Here is a 26,279-nt window from a genome sequence, read left to right as displayed (position 1 = left end):
CCCAAACTCTCAGCCATTTATTTCACCCAATTATGGAAACTGTAGCATCCATAAGTTTGGTGATCACAAAATAAATTGAGGCTTTATAGAATAATAAGATATAGTCAAACAAACCAGGTAAGGAAGTAGCATTCTAATTATAAATACAAGGTCTTGGAATAGCAAAAAATACATTATGCTCTGAGACCTGAACATAGTTTGGTTTGGCTGGACTACAGGCAAAGATGGAAGAGTGACTGAGTATATCTCCTGGTTCACTGGGCAGATATATGAAAATATTTGTGTGCTCTGCTAAATAAAACGTTTAGAATGAAGACAGCCCACAGCCACTGAAAGATTTTAAGCAGGTGAGTGACACAATAATAAATACATTTTGGAACAATCACTCCAAAAATGATGTAGAAGATAGACTGAAAGGGGATGGAGCAGGAGGCGCTAGAGACAGCTGTAATGGCCCAGGTGAAACAGCATAAGTAAAACTATCCTGGGGGTGTTAAGAGGAGAAAGCGTGGCCTTGGTGACCAGATGTAAGACTCACAGTTTTGTGGCTTGGGCAACAATGTGGATGGTAGTACTGTTAGTGAACAGGAGTAAGTTTGGAGAGAAAGATGAAATGATGAGGTTGGAATGAGAACAGAATCTGTACCTAAAGGTTTGCATCAAAGAATTACTAAATGCAGCAAACCAGTAATACTGTTTAAACATATCTTGTTCCTAAGAAGAGGCCAGCTCTGTCTGAACATGATGGGCTGAGGATTCTCAGAGCCTGTTAACACAGGGTCCAGGATTCACACTGCTTTTAGAAAGGTCCAAGATTCTGCACCTTATCCTATGTTATTTCAAGGAAACACTACTTACCATGCCTAGAGTATCTCAAGGGAGTTCATAAAAAAACATTTGATATAAATCCTAAAATCCTAGGCTGTGTGACCTTGGGCAAGCCACTTAACTTCTTCAGGCCTCAGTTTCCTCGTCTATAAGACCTGGATAATGACAACTGTCCTGCCTCCTTCAGTGGGTTTGCGTGAGACTCAAATACGTTAATGTATGTAAAAACAGTTTATAACTGTAAGTCACTATACACATGCAATTTATTATATCTTTTGGAAAATGATGGTCCAAGCCTGGCTCTTGGGCCTTTGAAGAGGAAAAGGGATTCAACAGAATGCTGATAGTCCAGTTCTGCAGATTTCTTGACATATGGGTAGAAGCTACTAGACTGTGGCCTTATATCACTGAGAGCATTATCAGTCCTTGAGAAACTATGCACGTACTCATCAAATAAAACAATCCTTCCCTCACTTCTCCAACAGCTTCTCTTTCAATGCCATCCAGGGTCCAGCTTGTACTCTGAGATCCTTACCTTTATCAAGCTGGTATACATTAGACCTTTCCCAAATTTCATGAATAAAGGGAGACTATTGGCATATTGATTAACCACCTCAATCAAAATAGAATTTTACTTACATGGTAATGATCTTTCCCTCTCATGATCTCTCTTGATTTCTCCTTCTTTATCATCATTCACAGAGCTCTGAGTCAGCATCCAACGATAAATGACTTTCTGCCAAATTGTATAATTTCTGGCTTGGTGAAGGTGAAATCAAACGTGAAGGAATTCACAGAGACAGCGGTCATATTTGAGGATGGCTCCAGGGAGGATGACATTGATGCTGTTATCTTTGCTACAGGCTATAGCTTTGCCTTTCCTTTTCTTGAAGATTCTGTCAAAGTAGTCAAAAACAAGATATCCCTGTATAAAAAGGTCTTCCCTCCTAACCTAGAAAAGCCAACTCTTGCAATCATAGGCTTGATCCAGCCCTTGGGTGCCATTATGCCCATTTCAGAGCTCCAAGGACGCTGGGTCACTCAAGTATTTAAAGGTAAGTGACCATGCAAGATGACTACCGAATTACTTAGTGGTTTGTTTAATTATGTTTATGTTCTTGCTTATAAATAGCTGAGACAGCATGTATGATTGTAACAGTGCCTGGTACAAAATTAGTGCTCAAAAATTAATTTTTGAGGGAATATAAAGTAGTAACTTATAACCATGGACATATAGCAGAATCTACTAGGAAGTTTTCCAAAAATAGGCATGCTTTGCCTGGTGGTGTTTATTTAATAAGTCTCAAGTGGGGCTTACATAAAATTGTTGAGAAAATGTTCCCCAGGTGATTCACACATGCACTCCAGATTAAAATCCACTCATCTAGATTTCAGACAACTGATACATATTTGTGAAGCAAAAGAATTTAATCTTCTTTCATTATAGTTAGAGAAAGTCACATATAGAAGTGCTGTGATTTCATTTCAGACAAAAATTAAGAGCTGGTTAAAGACTAGTCCAGAATGAAGAAGATTCAGCCACTCAAAGTCTTACTTTCCCCCCTTTATGTTCCCTCTTTCAGAAAGTTTTGGCTAGGAAAACATGAGAAAAAACTTTGGGGTTTGGGATAGTAGGCTCAATATGAATCAGCAGAATGATGTGGCTTCCAAAAGACTTAACTATATCTGTCATCATTAAAAAACTGTAATGTCCTGGAATTTACTACTGTTCTTCCCTGAACTGGTGAGACCACACCCACAGACATTTTAAAAGTGAAACTGGAGTACATTAAAAGGAGAGAGACAAGAGTGGTTAAGGGATTTGAAAATGTGCCATTTGAAGTACAGCTAAAGGAGCTGGAGAGGTTTGGCCTGGAGAGGATAAGATTTAGGGGAGATATGGAAGTTCCCTTCAGATACCTGAATAGATGCCCCATGGCAGAAGGTTTTTTATATTTGCTTAGTATCACTTCAAAGGGTTGAACTAGAAACAAGGAGTGAAACTTTGAGGGTTTGCACAATATCAGCTTAACATTAAAAATAAACTTTTGCCAGGCCAATAGGAAGTAGATTCAAGCCTCAGAATAGGGAGAAATCAGATGACTTTTAAGGTTCTTTCTAACAAAGAAGTTCTTTGATTCTATGGTTACTATAATAAAATTTGCTACCATTACTTATGTTTAATTAAAACTGTTCAAAGTTCTTGTTGAGGGACTTCCCTGGTGGTCTAGTGGCTAAGACTCTGCATCCCCAATGCAGGGGGCCTGGGTTTGATCCCTGGTCAGGGAACTAGATCCCACGTGCCTCAACTAAAGATCATGCATGCCGCAAAGAGGATTTTGCATGCCACAACTAAGACCCGGCGCAGCCAAATAAATAAATAAATATTTTTAAAAAACGTTCTTATTTAATTACAGATTCTTCTTCCCTAGTGAAGGTCCTCATGGTAGCAGAGAAAAAAGAAGCAATGATGTTAGAGTTGATAGATAAAAAACTTTTCCAAATTTCCCCAAAGTTCTTTCATTTCTTTCTTTCTTTTTTTTTCTTTTTTAATTTTTTGGCTGTGCCGTGTGGCATGTGGGAATCATAGTTCCCCAACCAGGGATCGCACCCATGCCCCCTGCAGTGGAAGCATGGAATCTTAACCACTGGACTGCCAGGGAACTCCCAAAGTTCATTTCTTAATTCCTTTTAATTCTATCCAGTAGATCATGTACTCCTTGAGCACTGGACCAGCAATACAATGCAAGTAACCGGTTAAGTTGGCTTAATTCCAGTCATATAAAGTGGATCTTTTTTTTTTTTTTTTTTTTTTTTTGCGGTACGCTCTGTGGCCTCTCCCGTTGCGGAAAACAGGCTCCGGACGCGCAGGCCCAGCGGCCGTGGCTCACGGGCCCAGCCGCTCCGCGGCACAAACCCACATCCCCCGCATCGGCTGGCGGACTCCCAACCACTGCGCCACCAGGGAAGCCCGCTAAAGTGGATCTTTTAATTGGGTCAATAAAGTAAGAGGAAAAGGTTGCTTTAAAATAGGCCACAGCATCTTAGTAAACTTTGAACAAAAACGAGACTCTTTTCCAGGACCAAGTGAACCATTGAGAGGATTAGGGCAAATGAGTATTTGGAAGATTCTGCATTGTGACTGTGGGATTAGGGGATCTTAGGGGAAATGCACAAAAAGCTCAGTTTCCTCTGCTAGCAAATCTTAGTGCTAATCCCTCTAGCTCTCTTCTTAACACTTGGAAGGAAGGAATCATCAGAGAATCCCTATAACTTTAGCAAATTTCCAAAAGGAACCCTGAGTTTTTTGTTTTACTGTCTGCCTACCAAATCCTTGCCTTTCTCAGCCCAGAATTTTACCTTCACTGTGCCAATTTTAAGACCATTCTTTCACACCTGCCCAACTCTGCCTGTCCTCTTCCCTGGCCTGTCCTTTCCTCATCAATCCCCATTTCCCTACTTCCTTTGTTCTCTAGAATTACTATTCTCTTGTCAAGAAAATATTCCACCCTTTCCTAGAACACTGAACCCACTTGCTTGCCTTGACAGAAATCTAGTTTTCTTTTGTCTTGCTTGTAGCCCTCTCAAGAGCCCTTGCAAGTGTTCCACTTTCATTTCGTAACTTTCTTCCCTTGAAAACCGTATGAAATGATACCAATTCTCTGGATCACAAGGAAGCATTATGTCATAGCATGGCATTCACGTTCCTCCACAAATTGGATACAGGCTGCTTTTCAGGCCCACCTTTTGCAGGTCTTTACCATCCATCCTACAATCTTCTAGATGCACTGAATGACTCACCCACTATGCAGCAAACACAGCAGGTACTCTTATACCCTGTGCCTTTGCTTCTGGTGTTCTCTCTGCCTGGTATGCCTTCTCTTTACTCGTTATTTGTGTGGGAAAAGCCTGTTTATTTCCTCCCTCTCTGTAGTATATTGAAAGCTCTTTAAATAAAAGAATCATGTTTATTTGCCTTTGTCTTCCAAGACTAGACCAGTGCCTAGCACATGGGAGGTAGCTAATACATCTCTATTCAATGACTGCAAGTTTAGTTTTGGAGGTATTCTAAACTCTACAGTAGAAAGTTCTTATCTGAGGATCTCAGCTTATGAACTATCTTCCCAATTTCCAGTCATGGTAAAGGCTGGACTGGACTGAAAGAGCAGAATGGCAGCCACACCTCCTTTCTCTTGTAACATAGTCTTTACATTTAAAGTGCAGGGACTAGTCAGGATTACATAAATACAATCTGTCTTAGGCCCGAGAGCCAACTGAAAGACTTAGTTCCACAGAGTTACAATTCAGTCTCACCCCCTTTGAACCTTGCCTTGGAACCCTTAGGAAATCTCTGAACTTCAGTTCCACACTGTTCTTCAACAACATTCTTCAGCTAACATTTACTGGCCTCTTAGTATATGCCAGACCCTCTGCTAGGTGCTGGAGATACAAATATGACCAAATAGAAAATTCTTATCTTTATGGAACTCAGAGTCAAGCAAGGGAGACAAGTAAACAGACATTTAATGTGTTCATTCAGCAGGTATTTACTATATCCTAAACAAGGGTCCAATAACAATATAGAGGAGCTGGCTATGGGAGCAGAAAGGAATAAGTACCCAATTCTCCCTACAACTGCAAATACACTGTAAAAAAGCAAGAGTTTACTAAGAGGACAATGCCATCTTGAACATAACAGAGAAGAGAACAATTAGTAATATTTATGCAAAGTTAGAGAAAATGACAAAATAAACCAAGTCCTGAGAACTACAAGGAGTTCAGAATTCTGGAGAATAAAGTATTATAGGAATTAAAGAAAATGAAGCTGGAGATATTTATAGAGGCAAAACCAAGAAAAATCCTTAGGTGCCATGCAAGAAGTTCACATTCAATGTAGGCAATAGAGAACAATTGAAGGATTAACTGGCAGAGGGGGAGTCAAATCAGATTTGTAACTCAGAAGACGTATTAGAGGGAAATGAAATGGGAAATAGGTCAGTTGCGAGCCTGTGACAAATGTCCAAGAAAGACATAATGAGGGCTTTAAACTAAGGTAAAGGAATACGAGAAATATTTGAATGAAATTTCATTGGTGAATTTGAAAGGATTTGGAGGGAATGTAGGTTGGAGATGAAAGCCAGAAAAAGAATCTGCTCAGGGTTGTGGCCATTGATGTAAACTGGTAATATAAGAGGAGGTGCAAGATAGGAAGGAGGGAGATACATATGGTAAAAATGACATGTGCCTGAATGAGGAAACACTGCAACAACAGTATCAATGAATTAAGAACTGTACCACCGGATACAGTACACATCTTTATATATTCCTATCTATCTACCTATCTAATTTATAATGATTGTTTGGTTGTGTTTTTGTTGTTTTTTGTTTTGTTTTTTGGATGGATTGGCTGAATCACAGGCAAGAAATCACCTCCTCCTCCATAATGTTTCTACTTAAGAGAAGTAAAAATTATGGTTGTACCATGAGAAATAATTTGGAAATCAACTCTCAAACTGTGCTTCATGAGCATCTTAAGACCTGTGATTAACTTCAAATGAAGCATTTCAGTGATTCCTCATTGACTTACGAACATACATAATAATTCCCAAGGCTAAAATGAAAAGAACACATGGCAAAACACAGAAGGCTATTTCTTGAGGGTTGAATTTGGGTCTCATGTTTTAAGAGGGACACACCAGGATAGTTACTAGAGTGAGCCCAGAGAAAGGCAACCAGTGGGGCAGAGAACATGAAAGCTGTTATATGGGGAACTGTTAAGGCTTTAAGGCTGATAATGGGAAGACTTAAAGAAGTTATGACAGTTGTTCTCAAATGGTTCAAACGCTGTCATTTGTTAACACTAGACTCCTTGGCTCCAGAAGGCAGAGCTAAGTCCACTGGTGCCAGCTGCATGGAGCCAGGTTCTGGGGTCAATGAAAAGAATAATGTTCCAGCAAGTAGAGCAGCCAAACAATTAAATCATCTCCTCAGGTGATGAGATCCCCATCACCAGAGATATTTAAGGAGGAATGAGATAACCACTTGAGAGTACTTGTAGAGAGGACTGTATTAGGTAAGATATATTCCCATTCTAAAATTACACGTTCCAGAATTTTGTGGAGTAACACTTTAGAGTTGGGTGTGGCTAAAGTTTTCTACATGGCATAGTGCCTGTAAATCCGGGCATAAAGCTAATCATTTAAATTGAGAGTTGTCTATGTCAACTTAAATACTATTCTACCTTTGTCTAGCCATGTCCTTGGTGTTAAATTCCTGCTACTGGAACTATTCATTGGTGCTTAAATTTATCTGTTAAGATTGGGTATTATGAGTTGCCCTTGACCTTACCCCTCACTCTCAGTAAATAAAAAATTTAGAAGGTAAGGCTTATCTTCCATGGAACTGTAGGCATACAACAGGACTGAGAGTTTACTTTTACTTCCTTCTCCCTGTGGTATAAAGCCTCTTTGATAATAAGAGTACAAGTACAGGTGTGTTTCCCATATTCCCCCCGCCCTTTTACTTTGTACCTCATTTTCCATATACTTTTAAGGCCATTTATCATTTCCTCATGGCCAGATTTCATTTCCCAATTGAAAGACTATGTTAGGGAGGAGGCAGCTTTTGGTTGGAAAGCAGATTAGGAGAAATATCTTACAAAGACAAAGCAGAAAAGAGTAAGCTACTGAGGTTAATATTATTATATTCTGGTGGTGGTAGGGTAAGGTGATCAAGTGAAGGTGTAACCTCCTTGGTACAGACAACTAACCTGTATTCCTTTGAATTTTCCATAGCATGGTAATTGTTAATAGGGTTAGTGTTCATACTGAGGTAATTTTACACTTAAAATTTTGATTTTTCTCTTTAGGGATAAAGACATTGCCCTCACAAAATGAAATGATAAAAGAAATAGCTAAGGTTCAAGAGGATATGGCCAAAAGGTAAGAGTTCTCCCAGGAAGATAGGTGGTTAATTTTTCCCACTTAGTTCTTTTTCTTCTCTTTTGGCTGCATTGGGTCTTCGTTCCTGTGCATGGGCTTTCTCTAGTTCTGGAGAGCAGGGGGCTACTCTTCTTTGCGGTGCATGGGCTTCTCATTGTGATGGCTTCTCTTGTTGCGGAGCATGGGCTCTAGGCACGTGGGCTTCAGTAGTTGCAGCATGTGGGCCCTAGAGCGTGTGGGCTTCAGTAGTTGTGGTGCATGGGCTCTAGGGTGCACGGGGTTTAGTAGTTGCGGTACACGGGCTCAGTAGTTGTGGCACACAGGCTTAGTTGCTCCACAGCATGTGGGATCTTTCTGGACCAGGGATCGAACCCATGACCCCTGCATTGGCAGGCGGATTCTTAACCACTGCACGACCAGGAAAGTCCCCCCACTTACTTCTTAATAAGAGCAATGTTGTACTGTATTTATTGTCCTCGTGTTTGTTTAAGGATTTAGATTATATTTTGAAGGAAAAGGAAATCATAGTTTGTGACAATAGAATAGAGAATTACCACCAAGTGGTTTGAATGTGGATGGGAAAGGAGAGAAAAGCTTAAGAAAATTCTATGTTTAGGGCCTAAAAGAAAAGTCAAGTAGGAAAAAGCACATGGAGAGAAAACCTGGTACGTTATTTTGGCAAGGATTACATGAAGAGATACTAGAGCTGCCAGAGGAAGGAAGGGCAGCGATGAATTAATGAGAGGTAGATATGGTTAAATTACAAATCTGTAGGTAGATTTACAAATCTGCAGGTAGATTTACAAATCTGCAGAGGCCACTTTGCTGGCTGTCATGTGACAGCATACTTAGGTCACAGTGGCTCTTAGTATGAGTAATCTATAGGATCTGGGAAGGTGGTACCACCAGCCCGTATTTTAGTGCTTGGGTGGACACATTTAGCAGTCTGAATTTCAGAACTTGAGCTTATTCACTGCTGATTTTTATTTGAACAAAGTTGATGTTAATAAAGCTCCTAGATTTTTGTGGAGAAGTCAGAGGCACAATCATTCCATGCCCAAAGACGTGGTTTTCTTCAACTGATTATACCAGCATAACTCTCCCTTCTGCAAGGAGGAGAAAGACAGTTTTTACTTAACCCTGATACCCTTTCTAGGTGCTCTCCTATCTTCCTCCTTCCTTTCACTGCCAAACTTCTACAATATATATTCTACATTATATATATTGACTTGTAATCCTTTCCTCTTTGTTCTCAGCTTATCTATTTCTTCCACATCCTTCAACGACTTATCATAGCTCGATTTTAACTACCCTCTTCTACATTTCTATTTAGGAGTCTAATACCACATGATTTACCAAAAGTCTTACATTCTTCTCTGTTTCATGTGTATCTATCTTATCGAGTCCAGTGGACTATAAGGCCCTTAAGGATAGAGACAGTGTCTTTCTTCACTATTTTCTGCAGCTCCTAGCTCAATATTGAGCCAAGAGCAGATAGGAAGCATTGATTAATTGATGGAGTGACTGAATTGTTAATAGGCATGGCTTCTGTCTTCTCTGCTTCAGGTACGTGGACAGCCAACGCCATACCATCCAGGGAGACTATATAGATACCATGGACGAGCTTGCTGACCTGGTGGGCGTCAGGCCCAATCTGCTGTCCCTGGTCTTCACTGACCCCAAATTGGCATTACAGTTATTTTGGGGACCCTGTACTCCAATCCAGTATCGGCTACAGGGCCCTGGAAAGTGGGATGGAGCTCGAAAAGCTATCCTCACCACAGAAGATCGTATCAGGAAGCCGCTAATGACAAGAGTAATTGAAAGCAACAATTCCACAACTTCAACAATAACAATGGCCAGGTTTATGCTGGCTGTGGCTTTCTTTGCTATAATTATGACCTATTTTTAGCTGTTCCATTGTCACTGTCCCAGTTTTCTTTGAAAGCTGGATCTGGAGATGCCTTCAGAACCTGACAAGATTGAACAACTCTCAGCTTCACACTGCCCAGAAATCTACTTTTATTTCTCTTTCCAAAGCATTAACCCTTTTTTCCTCTTTTCCCTACAGTGAAATCTCAGCTTTTCATTTGTACTGACTTACCTCCCTTACTCTTATGACCCATCACTTTTTCCTTCCAGTAATTCCTGGACTGTGAGCTCAGGTACTCTGTTAGTCATCTTTGTTTGTCCTTAGCAGAGTTCCTGACATGTGGTAGGTGCTTTCTTTTCTTTTTTTTTTTTTTGACATGTTTATTGGAGTATAAATGCTTTACAATATTGTGTTAATTTCTGCTGCACGACAAAGTGAGTCAGCTATATGTATACATATATCCCCATATCCCCTCCCTCTTCAGCTTCCCTCCCACCCTCCCTATCCCATCCCTCTAGGTCATCACAAAGCATTGAGCTGATCTCCCTGTGCTATGCAGCAGCTTCCCACTAGCCATCCATTTTACATTTGGTAGTGTATATACATCAATGCTACTCTCTCACTTCATCCCAGCTTCCCCTTCCCCACTGTGTCCTCAAGTCAGTTCTCTATGTCTGCATCTTTATTCCTGCTCTGCCACTAGGTTCATCAGTACTGCTTCTTTAAATCCCATATATATGCGTTAGCATATGGTATTTGTTTTTCTAACTTACTTCACTCTGTATGACAGATTCTAGGTCCATGCACCTCAGCACAAATAACTCAATTTCGTTCCTTGTTATGGCTGAGTAATATTCCATTGTATATATGTGCCACATCTTCTTTATCCATTCATCCGTTGATGGACACTTAGGTTGTTTCCATCTCCGGGCTATTGTAAATAGAGCTGCAATGAACATTTTGGTACATGACTCTTTTTGAATTTTGGTTTTCTCAGGGTATATGCCCAATAGTGGGATTGCTGGGTCATATGGTAGTTCTATTTTTAGTTTTTTAAGGAACCTCCATACTGTTCTCCATAGTGGCTGTACCAATTCACATTCCCACCAACAGTGTAAGAGTGTTCCCTTTTATCCACACCCTCTCCAGCATTTATTGTTTGTAGATTTTCTGATGATGCCCATTCTAATAGGTGTGAGGTAATACCTCATTGTAGTTTTGATTTGCATGTCTCTAATAATTAGTGATGTTGAGCACCTCTTCATGTGCCTCTTGGCCATCTGTATGTCTTCTTTGGCCATCTGTATGTCTTCTTTGGAGAAATATTTAGGTCTTCTCCCCATTTTGGGATTGGGTTTTTTGTTTTTGTGTTACTGCATAAGCTGATTGTATATTTTGGAGATTAATCCTTTGTCAGTTGTTGTTTGCAAATATTTTCTCCCATTCTGAGGGTTGTCTTTTCATCTTGTTTATGGTTTCCTTCGCTGTGCAAAAGCTTTTACATTTCATTACGTCTCAGTTGTTTATTCCTGTTTTTAATTCCCTTATTCCAGGAGGTGGGTCAAAAAGGATCTTGCTGTGATTTATGTCATAGAGTGTTCTGCCTATGTTTTCCTCTAAGAGTTTTATAGTGTCTGGCCTTATATTTAGGTCTTTAATCCATTGAGGTTATTTTTGTGTCTGTAGTTAGTGTGTGTTCTAATTTCATTCTTTCACATGTAGCTGTCCGGTTTTCCCAGCATCACTTATTGAAGAGGCTGTCTTTTCTCCACTGTATATTCTTGCCTCTTTTGTCAAAGATAAGGTGACCCTATGTGCATGGGTTTATCTCTGGGCTTTCTATCCTGTTCCATTGATCTATATTTCTGTTTTTGTGCCAGTATCATACTGTCTTGATTACTGTAGCCTTGGAGTATAGTCTGCAGTCAGGGAAAATGATTCCTCCAGCACCATTTTTCGTTCTCAAGATTGCTTTGGCTATTTGGGGTCTTTTGTGTTTCCATACAAATTGTAAGATTTCTTGTTCTAGTTCTGTGAAAAATGCCACTGGTAATTTGATAGGGATTGCATTGAATCTGTAGATTGCTTTGGGTAATATAGTCATTTTCACAGTATTGATTCTTCCAATCCAGGACCAAGGTATACCTGCCCAACTGTTTATGTTATCTTTGATTTCTTTAATCAGTGTTTTATAGTTTTCTGAGTACAGGTCTTTTGCCTCTTTAGGTAGGTTTACTCCTAGGTATTTTTTATTGTTATTGTTGTGATGGTAAATGGGATTGTTTCCTTAATTTCTCTTTCTGATCTTTCGTTGTTACTGTATAGGAATGCAAGAGATTTCTGCGCATTAATTTTGTATCCTGCAACCTTACCAAATTCACTGACTAGTTCTGGTAGTTTTCTGGTGGCATCTTTAGGATTTTCTATGTATAGTACCATATCATTGGGAAAGTCAGTTTTAGGTCTTTTCCAATTTGTATCCCTTTTATTTCTTTTTCTTCTCTGATTGCTGCACCTAAGACTTCCAATACTGTGTTGATTAATAGTGGCAAGAGTGGACAGTCTTCTCTTTTTCCTGATCTTAGAGGAAATGCTTTCAGTTTTTCACCATTGAGAACGATGTTTGCAGTGGGTTTGTCATATATGGCTTTTATTATGTTGAGGTAGGTTCCCTCTATGCCCACTTTCTGTAATTTTTATCATAAATGGGTGTTGAATTCTGCCAAAAGCTTTTTCTGCATCTATTGAGACGATCATATGATCTTTATTCTTTAATTTGTTAATATGGTGTATCACACTGATTGTTTTATGTATACTGAAGAATCCTTGCATCCCTGGGATAAATCCCACTTGATCATGGTGTATTATTCTTTTAGTGTGTTGTTGGATTCTGTTTGCTAGTATTTTCTTGAGGATTTTTGTGTCTATGTTCTTCAGTGATACTGGTCTATAATTTTCTTTTTTTGTAATATCTTTGTTTGGTTTTGGTAACAGGGTGATGGTGGCCCTCGTAGAACAAGTTTGGAAGTGTTCCTCCCTCCACAACTTTTTGGAAGAGTTTGAGAAGGATAGGTGTTAACTCTTCTCTAAATGTTTGATAGAATTTGCCTGTGAAGCCATCTGTTCCTAGACTTTTGTTTGTTGGAAGATTTTAAATTACAGTTTCAATTTCATTACCTGTGATTGGTCTGTTTATATTTCCTAATTCTTCCTGGTTCAATCTTGTAAAGTTGTACTTTTCCAGGAATTTGTCCATTTCTTCCAGGTTGCCCATTTTATTGGTATAGAGTTGCTTGTAGTAGTCTATTATAATCTTTTGAATTTCTGCAGTGTCACTTGTAATCTCTTCTTTTCATTTCTAATTTTATTGGTTTGAGTCCTCTCCCTTCTTTTCTTGGTGAGTCTGGCTAAAGGTTTATCAATTCTGTTTATCATCTCAAGGAACCAGCTTTTAGTTTTATTGATCTTTGCCATTTGTTTCTATTTCATTTATTACTGCTCTGATTATGATTTCTTTCCTTCTACTACCTTTGGGCTTTGTCCTTTTTCTAGTTGCTTTAGGTGTAAGGTTATACTGTTTATTTGAGATTTTTCTTGTTTCTTGAGGTGAGCTTGAATTGCCATGAACTTCCCTCTTACAACTGCTTTAGATGCATCCCATAGGTTTGGGATCATTGTGTTTTTGCTGTCATTTGTTCCTAGGTATTTTTTGATTTCTTCTTTGATTTCTTCAGTGATCTCTTGGTTATTTAGCAGTGCACTGTCTAGCCTCCATGTGTTTGTGTCTTTTACTGTTTTTTTTCCTGTAATTGATTTCTAATCTCATAGCGTTGTGGTTGGAAAAGATGCTTGATACGATTTCAGTTTTCTTAAATTTTCCAAGGCTTGATTTGTGACCCAGGATGTGATCTATTCTGGAGAGTGTTCCATATGCACTTCAGAAGAAAGTGTGTTTTTCCACTTTCAGGTGGAATGTCCTAAATATCAATTAGGTCTATCTGGTCTATTGTGTCTTTTAAAGCTTGTGTTTCCTTATTTATTTACTCTCTGGATGATCTGTCTATTGGTGTTAAGTGGGGTGTTAAAGTCCCCCACTACCATCGTGTTACTGTTGATTTCTCCTTTTATGGCTGTTAGCATTTGCCTTATGTATTGAGGTGTTCCTATGTTGGGTGCATAAATATTTATAGTTGTTACGTTTTCTTCTTGGATTGATCCCTTGATCATTATTTAGTGTCCTTTCTTATCTCTTGTAACAGTCTTTATTTTAAAGACTATTTCATCTGATATGAGTATTGCTAATCCAGCTTTCTTGTGATTTCCATTGGCGTGGAATATCTTCTTCCATCCCCTCACTTTCACTCTATGTGTCCCTAGGTCTGAAGTGGGTTTCTTGTAGACAGCATATATAAGGGTCTTGTTTTTGTATCCATTCAGCCAGTCTGTGTCTTTTGGTTGGAGCATTTAATCCACTTACATTCAAGGTTATTATCAATATGGATGTTCCTATTACCATTTTCTTAATTGATTTGGATATGTTTTTGTGGGTCTTTTTCTTCTCTAGTGTTTCCCGCTTAGAGAAGTTCCTTTAGCATTTTGTTGTAAAGCTGGTTTGGTGGTGCTGAATTCCCTTAGCTTTTGCTTGTCTGTAAAGTTTTTGATTTCTCCGTCAAATCTGAATGAGATCCTTTCCAGGTAATCTTGGTTGTTGGTGTTCCCCTTTCATTACTCTAAATATGTCCTGCCACTCCCCTGTGGCTTGCAGAGTTTCTGCTGAAAGAGCAACTGTTAACCTTATGGGGATTCCCTTGTATGTTATTTGTTGCTTTTCCCTTGCTGCTTTTAAATTTTTTATTTTTATTTAATTTTTGATAGTTCGATTAATGTGTGTTTCAGCATGTTTCTCTTTGGGTTTATCCTGTATGGGACTCTCTGCGCTTCCTGGACTTGATTGACTATTTCCTTTCCCATGTTAAGGACGTTTTCGACTATGATCTCTTCAAATATTTTCTCAGACCCTTTCTTTTTCTCTTCTTCTATAATTTGAATGTTTGAATATAATTTGAATGTTGGTGCGTTTAATGCTGTCCCAGAGGTCTCTGAGACTGTCCTCAATTCTTTTCATTCTTTTTTCTGTATTCTGCTCCCTGGCAGTTATTTCCACTATTTTATCTTCCAGCTCACTTATCCATTCTTCTGCCTCAGTTATTCAGCTACTGATTCCTTCTAGAGGATTTTTAGTTTCAGTTACTGTGTTGTTCATCACTGTTTGCTCTTTAGTTCTTCTAGATACTTGTTAAATGTTTCTTGTATTTTCTCCATTCTGTTTCCGAGATTCTGGATCATCTTTACTATCATTACTCTGAATTCTTTTTCAGGTAGGTTGCCTATTTCGTCACTTATTTGGTCTTGTAAGTTTTCACATTGCTCCTTCGTCTGTAATTATTTTTTGTCATTTTTTAAAAAAAATTTGATGGGTAGGGTTGTATTCCTGTGTTACTGGTTGTTTGGCCTGAGGCATCCAGCACTGGAGCTTGCAGGCAGGTGGATAGAGCCGGGTCTTGGTGCTGAGATGAGGACTTCCGGGAGGCCTCACTCCAATTAATATTCTCTAGGGTCTGAGGTTCTCTCTTAGTCCAGTGGTTTGGACTCAGAACTCCCACCACAGGAGGTCAGGCCTGACTTCCAGCCTGGGAACCAAGATCCCGCAAGCCACGTGGCACAGCAAAAAAAAAAGAAAGAAAAAAAAGGAGCAGTACAAGAACAAAGAATAAAAAGCAAAATAAAATTAGAAAGATAAAAAATATATTAGGAAAAAATATATAATTGAAACAACTGCAACAAGATAAAACAAAACCACAACAGAAAAAAGAAAGGGAAGAAAAGGGGGAGAACAAGCCAAAAGGAGCAGAACAATAACAAAGTATAAAGAATAAAATTAAACTAAAAGATTTATTAGAAAAAATAAAAATATACATGAATCAACAAGGATGAATCAAGGTAAAACAGAACCTCAATCTAAAAGAGGAAAAAGAGAAAAGAAAAAAAAAAGCCTTGGCTATGGGGCACAGAGTTTCAGCATGGGTGGAAATTAGGCAGTGGTGGGCTTTAGCGTGGGGGGTGGGAACCTAGGCGAGAGATGGGTGACTTTTGGGAGTGGGGCATGGCCTAGGCTCAGGACCCATGCAGCCGGAAAAGGCCTTGGGGGTGGGGCCTAGGCAGGCTCCGTTCAAACATGGGGCAGGGGCTCTGCTTAGGGTCTGCGCAGAAGGGGAGAGGCAGCACATCCAAAGGGGGGGCCTCTGGAGTGTGGAGTTCCAGAGTTTGGAGGTAAGGTCCTGGGTGAGGGTGTGTGGGTGGGGTTTAGGCCCAGTGTGGCTGTAGGGGCTCTCAGAGGGGGTCTCCGAGTGTAGAGGTAGAGCCCTGGGTGGGGTGTAGGGGCTGGGCTTGGGCTCTGCACGGCAGGAAGGAGGCTCCAAAGTAAGAGGATTAGGCCTAGGAGCCGAACAGGCTCCCTGGTGCCTAAGTGGAAAGGGAAAGCGCTGGCCACGTTCCCTTCCATTCCTCTGCGCCACCCTCTAGGGTGTCCCCGCAACTGCCGTCCCCCGTAACTGTGGGTCAGTCCCACTGCGTGTAGGAACTCCTCCCATCCCCCAGCCACCCCTCAGGGATGCCGGTCTTGTATGTCAGCCTTTACTTTTGCTCCCCCTTACCTCCCTCCCACTCCCTCAGGACCCGCGTGGCTGGAGGGGGCCTCGGTGGGCAGAGGATCAGGCCTGGGATTTCAGCAGGCTCCCAGGGGCCCAAGAGGGCAGGGAAAACCTGGGCATGCTCCCTTTTGATCCTCTGCCCTCCCAATGGTCCCCCAATTTCCCCCTTCGTGCATGGGATCCCTTCCCTTCCCACAGCCGCCCATCAGGGGCACCAGTCCTGTCCCACCTCCACTTCTCCTCCTCCCTCACTCCCCCCCACAAGCCCCACATCCTACCCTGTCACTGGGGGTTCCTCCCATTCCCCTTAGTTGTCTGTGGTCCCCCACCAGTGTATGGTGGGTGCCCTAGTTATGCGGAGACGCGAATTCCGCGTCCTCCTAGTCCGTCATCTTGACTCTGCCCTTGTGGTAGGTGCTTAATAAATGTTTGCTGTCATTTATCAAATAATATGGTGGGAAGAATAAGCCAATATCTACATAAGAAATGGGAGATTCCATGTAATTGTGCTTCTGACAGGATTTGGTTTTCTACTAGACTTTTAATCTTTTATTTGTTTTTAATATTGTAACTAAATGTATTTTTCCTCAGAGATAAGAGAAATAATGGTCTTATAACAGTTGTATATACCTAAGATAAGATATATAGATACTTAAACACTTTGTTTTACTAGCTGTTCACTAGTGTGTCTGATACCTGGTCATTTTTCACTCTTTTCCTCTAAGCAACACATCTCTATTTTCTCAATGAAGAAACTACCTCCAACTTTCTAGGCTCATGGATCATTTTAACAATCTAGCAGCTACCAGCAGGTTCAACTTGGCTGGAAAAATTGGGATTTTAAATGAGCTGTCCAGTCTTTTTTGATCTCTTAGTTCCCATATTAGGATACAAGACTTTAACTTAGGAACTATGATAAGTAGCCATCAACTGCTGTGGTGTGGCCTACAAATGTGATTGGATTTATCTCCCCCCAACTCCTACTATCTCCCCTTCACACCCTCTCACACAGAGAGTCTAAGTAGTAAGTATTCAAAGAGGTCAGTTATGTAATAAATTAGGATTAACAACTAAATATAGGGGTATTCTGCTTATAACAGTTCTTATGTCACACATTGTAGTTATGAAAAACAAAGCAAATGAAATGAAACCAGGGCCTCCAGTTTATGTCCAAGTGCTGCTGTTGATTCTGTTTTCTCATCCGTAGAAGTTTTGCTCTGTTCTTGTCTGTCAGAGTAGTTAACTAAGTGTTAGATGTCTGACACACCTAATTTCATGAAGAAAGGAACTGATGTACCAGCCAAGTGTGTTCATAAATTAGCTGTGGTGTAATACATTTGGGATTGCTACCTATTGCTTAACCAAAAAATAAATTTGAACAACTGGAAGAACAACATTAGAAATCATTATCTTTCCCAATGTACAATAAATAAGAGAACCAGAAATGTGAGACTACAACTTCCTCCTAATCATATAACTATTTGTACAATTCCCTGCTATTTCGCCTAATTTTCCCTGTGGAAAATGCTTTTTGAGAATTGGATGGTCTTTTTTCTTCCAGAATCTTTGTGGTACTGGGATTTATCCTCTATTAAAATGGACCTAGTATCTTTTAATCTGCACACTATTCTTGTTCAAAATTAAATTGAAAGCCGCTTCTTTTCCATTTCGTTCTTTCAACATATAAATTTGCCTCTTTCAGCATGTAAGTCTGTTGAATTAAAGTCCTTTGATAATGTAATTCCTAGTTATCAGCAATAAGTACCCCAGTGTCCTCTTTAAATAAAAAGCATGTAATTCTAAGCTCACTGACTCTCTCAGTTTCCTTATAATATGAAAGTTTACCCCCTCAAAAAAATCATTGGTTAAATTCTAAACCAAGCTAAAAGTAAGATGTGAATAGGAAAGTGAACTCAAAACAACTCAAGATACAAAGCCCTAGTTACTGATGAATGTGTATTAATCATCAATTTACCATATCTTGCTTTTGTAATTATATTAAAAGGTTGTATCATTTCCCCAATTATATTATACAGAAAAATGCTTTCTTGTAGTGCCAGAAAGTAAGGAAGTGCTCAAAAAGCAAATCGATGGGGGAATGTCACAGGGACACAGGAACCAACTGAAAGTGGTCCCAATGGCCAAAGCTGGAACAATTTGAACAATATAAATAGCCTAGCATTGGATTATAATATAAAGTATAAAAAATACCCATCAGTCCATAATGGTATAAATAAGTGATTGAATAATAAGTGGGGTAGAATAGAGAAAACTCCCATATGGAAGAATTTCAAACAATTTATATAAATACTCTGCCCTCCAGGAGTTGGAGCATAACTCCCCATTCCTTAAGTGTAGGCTGCATAGAGTGACTTCCTTCCAAAGAGCGGTAAAGGGAGAAAAATAACTTTACAGTGGAGAAATCTGACAAACACTACCTCGGCTGGGTGATCAAGATTAACATCAACAGTAAAGTCATGTGGATAGTATGTACTCTTGATATGATGTGATGAGAAGGGTACTTTGCCTCTGTGGTCTTCCTCCCTAAAACCATAGCCCAGTCTAACCATGAGGGAAACATCAGACAAACCCAGGTTCAGGAATATCTTACAAAATACCTGACCATCTCAAAACTGAAGCTCATCAAAAAAAAGGAAGGTCTGAGAAATTGTCATAGTATAGAGGAGCCTAAGACCTGATGTCTAAATGTAATGTACCTTGGATGGGATCTTGGAACATAAAAAGACATTAAGTAATAATTGAAGAAATATTAATAAAGTATGGATTATGGTTAATAACAAGGTACTGATTGGTTTATTGGTTGTGACAAATGTAGCACTGTAACGTAAGATGTTACCAATAAAATAAATTGTGTGTGGGATACACAGGAACTCTGTACTAACTTCCCAAGTTTTTCTTAAATCTAAAACTATTCTAAAATTTTAAAATTATTTTTTAAAAAAAAAATGTATTCTTTTGGTTCAGGATTTGACCCAGAGGCATAGTCTAGTGGAATTTTCTCAGAGGAGGAAGAATATTGGATAGTACCATTCATTTAAATTACTACCTTTTCCCTTGATTACTCTACAAATTAAGTTCTTCTAATAAAGCATACTATTACTTACTATGGCAATTTTGTTCCTTTGTTGAATAAGTATAGACTACAGTTGTAGAGAGGAGAAAATGGTAATATGGTCAAAAGACACATTTTCTTAAAATACTTAGGTAAGTTCTTATAGCTGAGCACATTAAGCCGATAGTCTCCACTAGCAAAATGTACGGTATATTAATAACAAGTATATTCATGAATGAGATAATTTTACTCAGTACTGGATCTGTGCATGGTTACTTTTGTCAGTAGTAATATAACGTATAATACTATACAAACATCCTCCAAGCTGCCTACTTGGAATTTCCCAAAGTGCTGTGTTTTTCCATGTTTCTATATACATTCTTATGTTTCCCCTTGCCCAACCTATTTCACCTTCAAGATTCACGTAATCTGTTATCTGTTCTAGAAACCTCCAGGATTAAATAGGTGACCTATCTTGATGCTTCACACCACACCTGGTATATTGCTCAATTATATGTGGTGACTATCATTTGTCACACTATATAATGTCAATTGTTTCTGTCACCTAGTTCCTCCTTGAACTAGTAAATTCCTTTGAGAAAGATACTTTGTAATTAATCTGTATGTTCCTAGTGCCTAATATAGTACCTGAAACACAGTAAGACCTCAGTAAATCAATGATTAATTAAATGATTAATTAATTAAGCTCAGTGTGGGAGATAAAAATATGGATGAGTTTTTAAAGGAGTAAATAAAATAGTGAATAATACTTCACTATTTTATTAAAAAGTTATTGAGGAGATTATGGGGTGCTTAACATTTTGAAATGTCTGTGGGGCAAGCATGTTCTTCCAGAAAATATTCTGGGACAGATCATTGCTCTGAGTCAGTATGTCATCTCTAATATTGTTTGGTTTGAAACACAAGTGACATGTCCTATCCATATCTTATTTCCTCAATCAAACACAGGATGTTAAAAGGCAATATCTTAGCGCGGGAACGAAGGTGGGGTGCGTGTCTTCCTGGATCCTCCTTGCTGCCTTGGTCCTCACTGCTGTTTCTCCCTGCTTTCTCAAATTCCCCAGCTTCTTTAAAGCACCCACTACCTCTCCTGTTTGAAATTATTTACGGACCTCCCATTTACTCCTCTTCATTCAGTGAAGATTTTAGCACCAAGCTTTCCCCCTCTCTCTATATATAACTACTCTTGTAGTTAATTTTTTCAGCAGTATTTTAACCTCAATTTTTTTATTGATACATAATTGACATATAACATTATATTAGTTTCAGGTGTACCATATAATAATTTCTATATATATAAAATGAAGTGATCACCAAAGTAAGTCTAGTTTACATCTATGGCCACAAATGGTTAACACATTTTTTTCTTGTGATGAGAACTTTAAAGATCTACTCTCTTAGCAACTTTCAAATATACAGTACAGTATTGTTAACTGTACTCACCATGCTGTACATTATATCCCCAGGACTTGTTTATCTTATAACTCAAGTATTTACCTTTTGACCCCCTTCACCCATTTTGCCCATCCCCCACCTCTGCCGACCACCAATCTGTTCTGTGCATCTATGAGTTCAGGTACTTTGTTCTGTTTTTTAGATTCCACATAGAAGTGAGATCATACAATACTTCTCTTTCTCTGTCTTACTTACTTCACCTAGCATAATGCCTTCAAGGTCCATCCATGTTGCTGCAAAGGCAGGATTTCCTTCATTTCTTTGCTGAATAATATACCATTGTGTATATACACCACATATTCTTTATCTGTTTCTCCACTGACAGACACTTAGGTTGTTTCCATGTTTTGGCTGTTGTGAATAATGCTGCCATGAACATGGATGTGCAGCATTATTCTGTAGTTCACATCTGTGTAGGTAATACTTTCACCAACCCAATGTATTAGTTAGGATTAGATTCCACTGCATATAATAGAAAAACCCAAAGTAACAATGGATTAAACAAGGTTTAAGTTTATTTCCCTCTCATATGAAAAACTCTAGAGGAAGATAGTCCTGAAATGGTGTAACAGCTCCACAGCATCTCTTTCTGCTCCACTATCAGCATATGGCTTCTACCTTATGGTCCAAGATGGCTGCTGGAGCTCCAGCCATTATATGGACATTCTACACAGAAGGAAAAAGAAATATAGAAGAAGGCCACAACCCTTTTAAGGAAAATTACTAGAAGTTCCATATAACATTTCCACTTAGATCTCATTGGAAGTATTTTGTCACATATATCTAGCATATATTCAGGGAGGCTAGGAAATGTGTCTTTATACAGAGAGGCAATGTGTCCACGTAAAATCAAGGTTCTGTTATTAAGGAGGAGGGGAGAATGAGTATGAGTGTTGAGGTAGACCTTTACCACCTGGCCTCTCCCTTCAATGACCTTCTCATTCCAATGACTTTATAATCTACCTATGTCATTACCACCAAAATCTCAATTTCAAGCAAACCACTCTCCAAAACCATCTCTTATCTTTTCAGCACATTCACTCCAGTACTCTAACTCCACAGTTTTTTGACTCCACTTCATGCCCTCCATCAACCTGCTCTATCTTCACTTCCTAGCCTACCTGATCTATAAGCCATGGTCCAACATTATAATCATATCCTACCATGCATTCTCAATTCCTTAGCCCTTTCCTCCATACTTGCTTGGCTAAACATTACCTTTAGTTATGTGCCTGCACTAAAACACAAATATGGCAAGAGAAAAATATCACTGTGCTCATTTGACATCTGAAATTCATGACCACTAAACCTTGTTTCTTTTTTCTCTAAGAAAACAGAAGCAATCAGAAGACTTTCACATCTTTCCACTCTGTGCCCAAGGTCTGTAATAGGGCTATAGTCCACAGGCACCCTCTGCCTGCCCATATCAAAATTCCAGACTCCCAGAAGGAGAGCAGGTGTTCAGTATAAACCACACGGTTACACAGTATAGGCACAGAGAGCCACTCTTATCAGTTGGGGTGGTAAGAACCCTCCCGAAATCCAAATTCCCAGACACCAGCCATCGGCCAAAGATGCAAGGTGGCCTTCCGAAGGATAAGCAATCTCAGGCCTGGAGTTATGCTCCACCTCCTTGAGAAGGCAATACATACATAAACGTGGAATTTTTCTGTATAGGAGATTTGTTCCCCATATTCTGGTTGGTTTTAATTCTTTATTTTTGGAGATATGGGAAGCACTATTATGGTTCCAAGAGTCAGCTACCTCTTTCCTCACACTGCCTTTTATTAGGGATCTCCAGTACTGGTCTCCAGACTGTTGCCTGCCCCAGTGTTTCTCAGAATTTGGTTCTTGATCCAGAAACACCAGCATCATCTGGAACTTGGTAGAAATTCTCAGACCCCATCCCAGACTTACTGAATCAGAAGTTCCAGTCACCAGTCATCTGTGTTTTAGTAAGCCCTCCTGATGCATGGTAAAGTTTAAGAACCACCGATTTAGCCAAAAGGCGAGGAAGACCCGTAATTGCTCTTTCTGTCAGGACTTGAACGGATTCTGAGGTCTCTACTATCTACCAGAACCAACAGACGCTGAGTTATGAAAATTGGGTTGGGATGAGAGTGGTGTGGAGCTGGGGTGTATTCAAACTAGTATCTTCCCTTCCTTGAGGATTTTAAATAAACTTATTTTAAAGCTCTCTTCAGAGTATTCTTTTTCTCTATTTCTTTGGGTGAAAATGTCATTTGAAGAGTCTTCTGGGACTTCCCTGGCAGTCCAGAGATTAAGACTCTGCACTTCCAATGCAGGGGGTGCGGGTTTGATCCCTGCTTGGGGAACTAAGATCCCACATGCTGCGCAGCACGGCCAAAAATTTAAAAAAGAAAAAGTCTTCTGACTCAAGATCATGTCACTGGGCTTCCTCATGTGTTTTACTATTTGGATTACTTTAGTAATTTTTTAAACTTTTTATTTTGAATTGATTTCATTCTTTCAGAAAAGTTGCAAAAAAAATACAAAGACTTCTTGTATAAGCTTTACCCAGGTTCCCTAAAGATAAGACTTCACATAACATTACAAATTATCAAAACAAGAAAATTAACATTGATATAAAACTGTTAACTAAATCACTTATTCAATTTTCATCACTTTTCCCTCTAATTTCCCTTTTTGGTTCCAGGATCTTATATTGCATTTAGTTGTTATGTATCATTAATCTCCTCTAATCTTCATCAGTTCTTCAGTGTTTTGCTTCTTTCAGGAACTTGACAATTTGAAAAGAACTAAGTTCCATACTTTATTCTGATTTATTTACTTTATCCCTAATGTTTTTTCTATCACAGACTCCCACTTAGGGTATCACATTACTCCTTATCATTAGGCTGCTTTAGACTGTGACAGTTTCTTACACTTTCCTTGTTTTTGATGATCTTGACAGTTTTGAGGAGTACTAGTTAAGTATTTTGTAGACTATCCCTTAATTTGTGATTGTCTGATATTTTTTCCTCATGATTAGTCTAGGGGTTTGGGCTGTCAGGAGGAAAACTACAGAGGTAAAGTGCTATTCTCATCACCTTATATCAAAGGTACTGCTACTGACTTCCTACTAATGATGTTAAGCTGGCTGAGGTTGTGTTTAAGTTTTTCCACTGTAAAGTTATCCTTTTTTCCCCTTTTCTATATTGTATTCTTTGGAAGGAAGTTAATATGCTCCGCCCATACTTAAGGGGTAGACAGTTTTGATCCATCTCCTTGAGCGCAGAGTATGGGGAAAGGGCTCAGAGTTTCCATGCCCTCTCCAAGCGAGCCACTCTCCGTGAATCTCCACGTGTTCACCCACCTGGAAACTCTCCAAATTCCTGTCCTTTTTGGGGGTTTGTGGAGGCTTCAGTACACAGGCATGATTGATTAACTCATTGTCCATTGGCAATTGTTTCAACCTCCAGATCCTCTCCCTTCCCCAGAGGTCAGGGTGTGGGACTGAAAGTTCCAACCCTCTAATCACGTGTTTGGTTTTCCTGACAACAGCTCCCATCCTTAGGTTCAGTCCAAAAGGCATTTCGTTAACCTAACAAGAAACACCTTTAATGCTCTCATCACTTAGGAAATGCCAAGGGTTTTGGGATTTCATAAAGAGGGACAAAGACCAAATATATGTTTCCTATTATAAACCATGATATCACAGACCTGAATAGGTATTTCTCCAAAGAAGGTATACAAATGGCCAACAGGTACAGGAAAAGGCACTCAACATTGCTAATCATCAGGGAAATGTAAATCAGAACTACAATGAGATATCATCGCCTCATCTGTTCGAATGGTTATTACCAAAAAGACAAGAGATAAGAGTCGGCAAGGACTTGGAGAAAAGGGAAACCTTGCATGCTTTTGTGGGAATGTAAACTGGTATAGCCACTGTGGAAAACAGTATGGAGATTCCTCAAAAATTAAAAAATAGAACTACCATATGATCCAGTAATCCCACTTATGGGTATATATCCAAAGGAAATGAAATCAGGATCTTGAAGATATATCTGCACTCCCATGTTCACTGCAGTATTATTCACAGTAGCCAAGATATGGAGACAACCTAAGTATCTGTTTAAAGATGAATGGATAAAGAAGATGTACCATATACATACACAATGGAACACTATTTAGCCATAAGAAGAACATCCTGCCATGTGCAACATCATGGATGGGCCTTGAGGGCATTATGCTAAGTGAAATAAGTCAGAGAAAGCCAAATACTGTGTTGTGTCACTTATACCTAGAATCTAAAAAAAAAGTCGAACTCAGAGAAACGGAGGGTAGAATGATAGTTGCCAGGGGTCAGGAGTTAGGGGAAATGGGAAGATGTTGGTCAAAGGGTATAAACTTTAAGTTATAAGATGAATAAGCACAGCATGGTGACTATAGTTAATAATACTGTGCTATGTACCTGAAATTTGCTAAGAGAGTAAATCTTAAGCATTTTCCCACACAAACACACAGAGGTGTGAAGTGATAGATGTGAATTACCTTGATTGTGGGAATCATTTCACAGTGTTCACATACATCAAGTCATCATGCTGCATACTTTAAATATATATAATTTTATCATTATACCTCAATAAAGGTGGAAAAAATTAATATCAATGGTATTTGTTTTTAAAAATAATTACTTTCCACAATGGTTGAGTAGTCTCTTTTGTGTATAAACTTGTATCATTCCTCTTCCTAAAGCTGATATTTTAAATAGTATTAAATTGTTTTTATTTTTTATTGAGGTATAATGTTCATAAAATAAAATCACCCTTTTTAGTGTACAGTTCTGTAAGTTTTGACAGATGCATAACACCATTACAATCAAGATACAGAAGTATTCTATAACTCCCCCAAATTTCCTAAGGCCCCTTTGTAGTCAACACCTCTTCCCACCTTCAACTCCTGGAAAGCACTGATCTGTTTTCTGACCCTAAGTCTTGCTTTTTCCAGAATGTCATGTAAATAGACTCTGGCTTCTTTCACTTCCCATAATGCATCTGATATTCATCCATGTTGTGTGTATCAAGAGTTTAATCCTTTTCATTGCTGAGCAGTATTCCATTTATGGCTATACCACATTTTGTTTATAGATTTACCAGGCAAAAGACACTTGTGTTGTTTACCTTTTGGGGTGAAAATGAGTGAAGCCACATATGTTTTGTACAAATAAATATTTATGTACATGTTTTTGTGTGAACCTGTCTTTATATCACTTGAATAAATACCTAAGAGTGGGATTACTAAACTGCATGTTAGGTATATGTTTAACTTTATAAAAAAGATCAGATTGTTTTTGAAATGGAAATCACCAAGATGAGATGTCACACTCATTCCTGATCACAAGTGGGGATGCA

General features: G+C 39.0%; 1 protein-coding gene across 2 annotated transcripts in view; it reads left to right on the top strand.

The window, feature by feature from the left end:
• The window catches only part of LOC307183449 (flavin-containing monooxygenase 5), a 37,973-nt gene extending 18,697 nt beyond the window's left edge, over nt 1-19,276 (top strand). Inside the window, exons 6-8 of one of the 2 annotated variants that reach the window (XM_079915953.1) lie at nt 1,531-1,883; nt 7,697-7,769; nt 18,914-19,276. In XM_079915953.1, coding sequence (XP_079772079.1) covers nt 1,531-1,883; nt 7,697-7,769; nt 18,914-18,974 — 487 coding nt within the window. In that variant the 3' untranslated portion in view covers nt 18,975-19,276. Of the gene's footprint in view, nt 1-1,530; nt 1,884-7,696; nt 7,770-9,335; nt 9,854-18,913 lie in introns of those variants that run through there. The other variant, XM_079915952.1, reaches the window with a different exon arrangement.
• The last annotated feature ends 7,003 nt before the right edge of the window (nt 19,277-26,279 follow it).

The sequence above is a fragment of the Stenella coeruleoalba genome (genome assembly GCF_951394435.1).
Source record: "Stenella coeruleoalba genome assembly, chromosome: 1".
Classification (NCBI taxonomy): domain Eukaryota; kingdom Metazoa; phylum Chordata; class Mammalia; order Artiodactyla; family Delphinidae; genus Stenella; species Stenella coeruleoalba.
The sequence above is the reverse complement of the archived record's forward strand: the minus strand, read 5'-3'. Positions and strand labels throughout refer to the sequence as shown.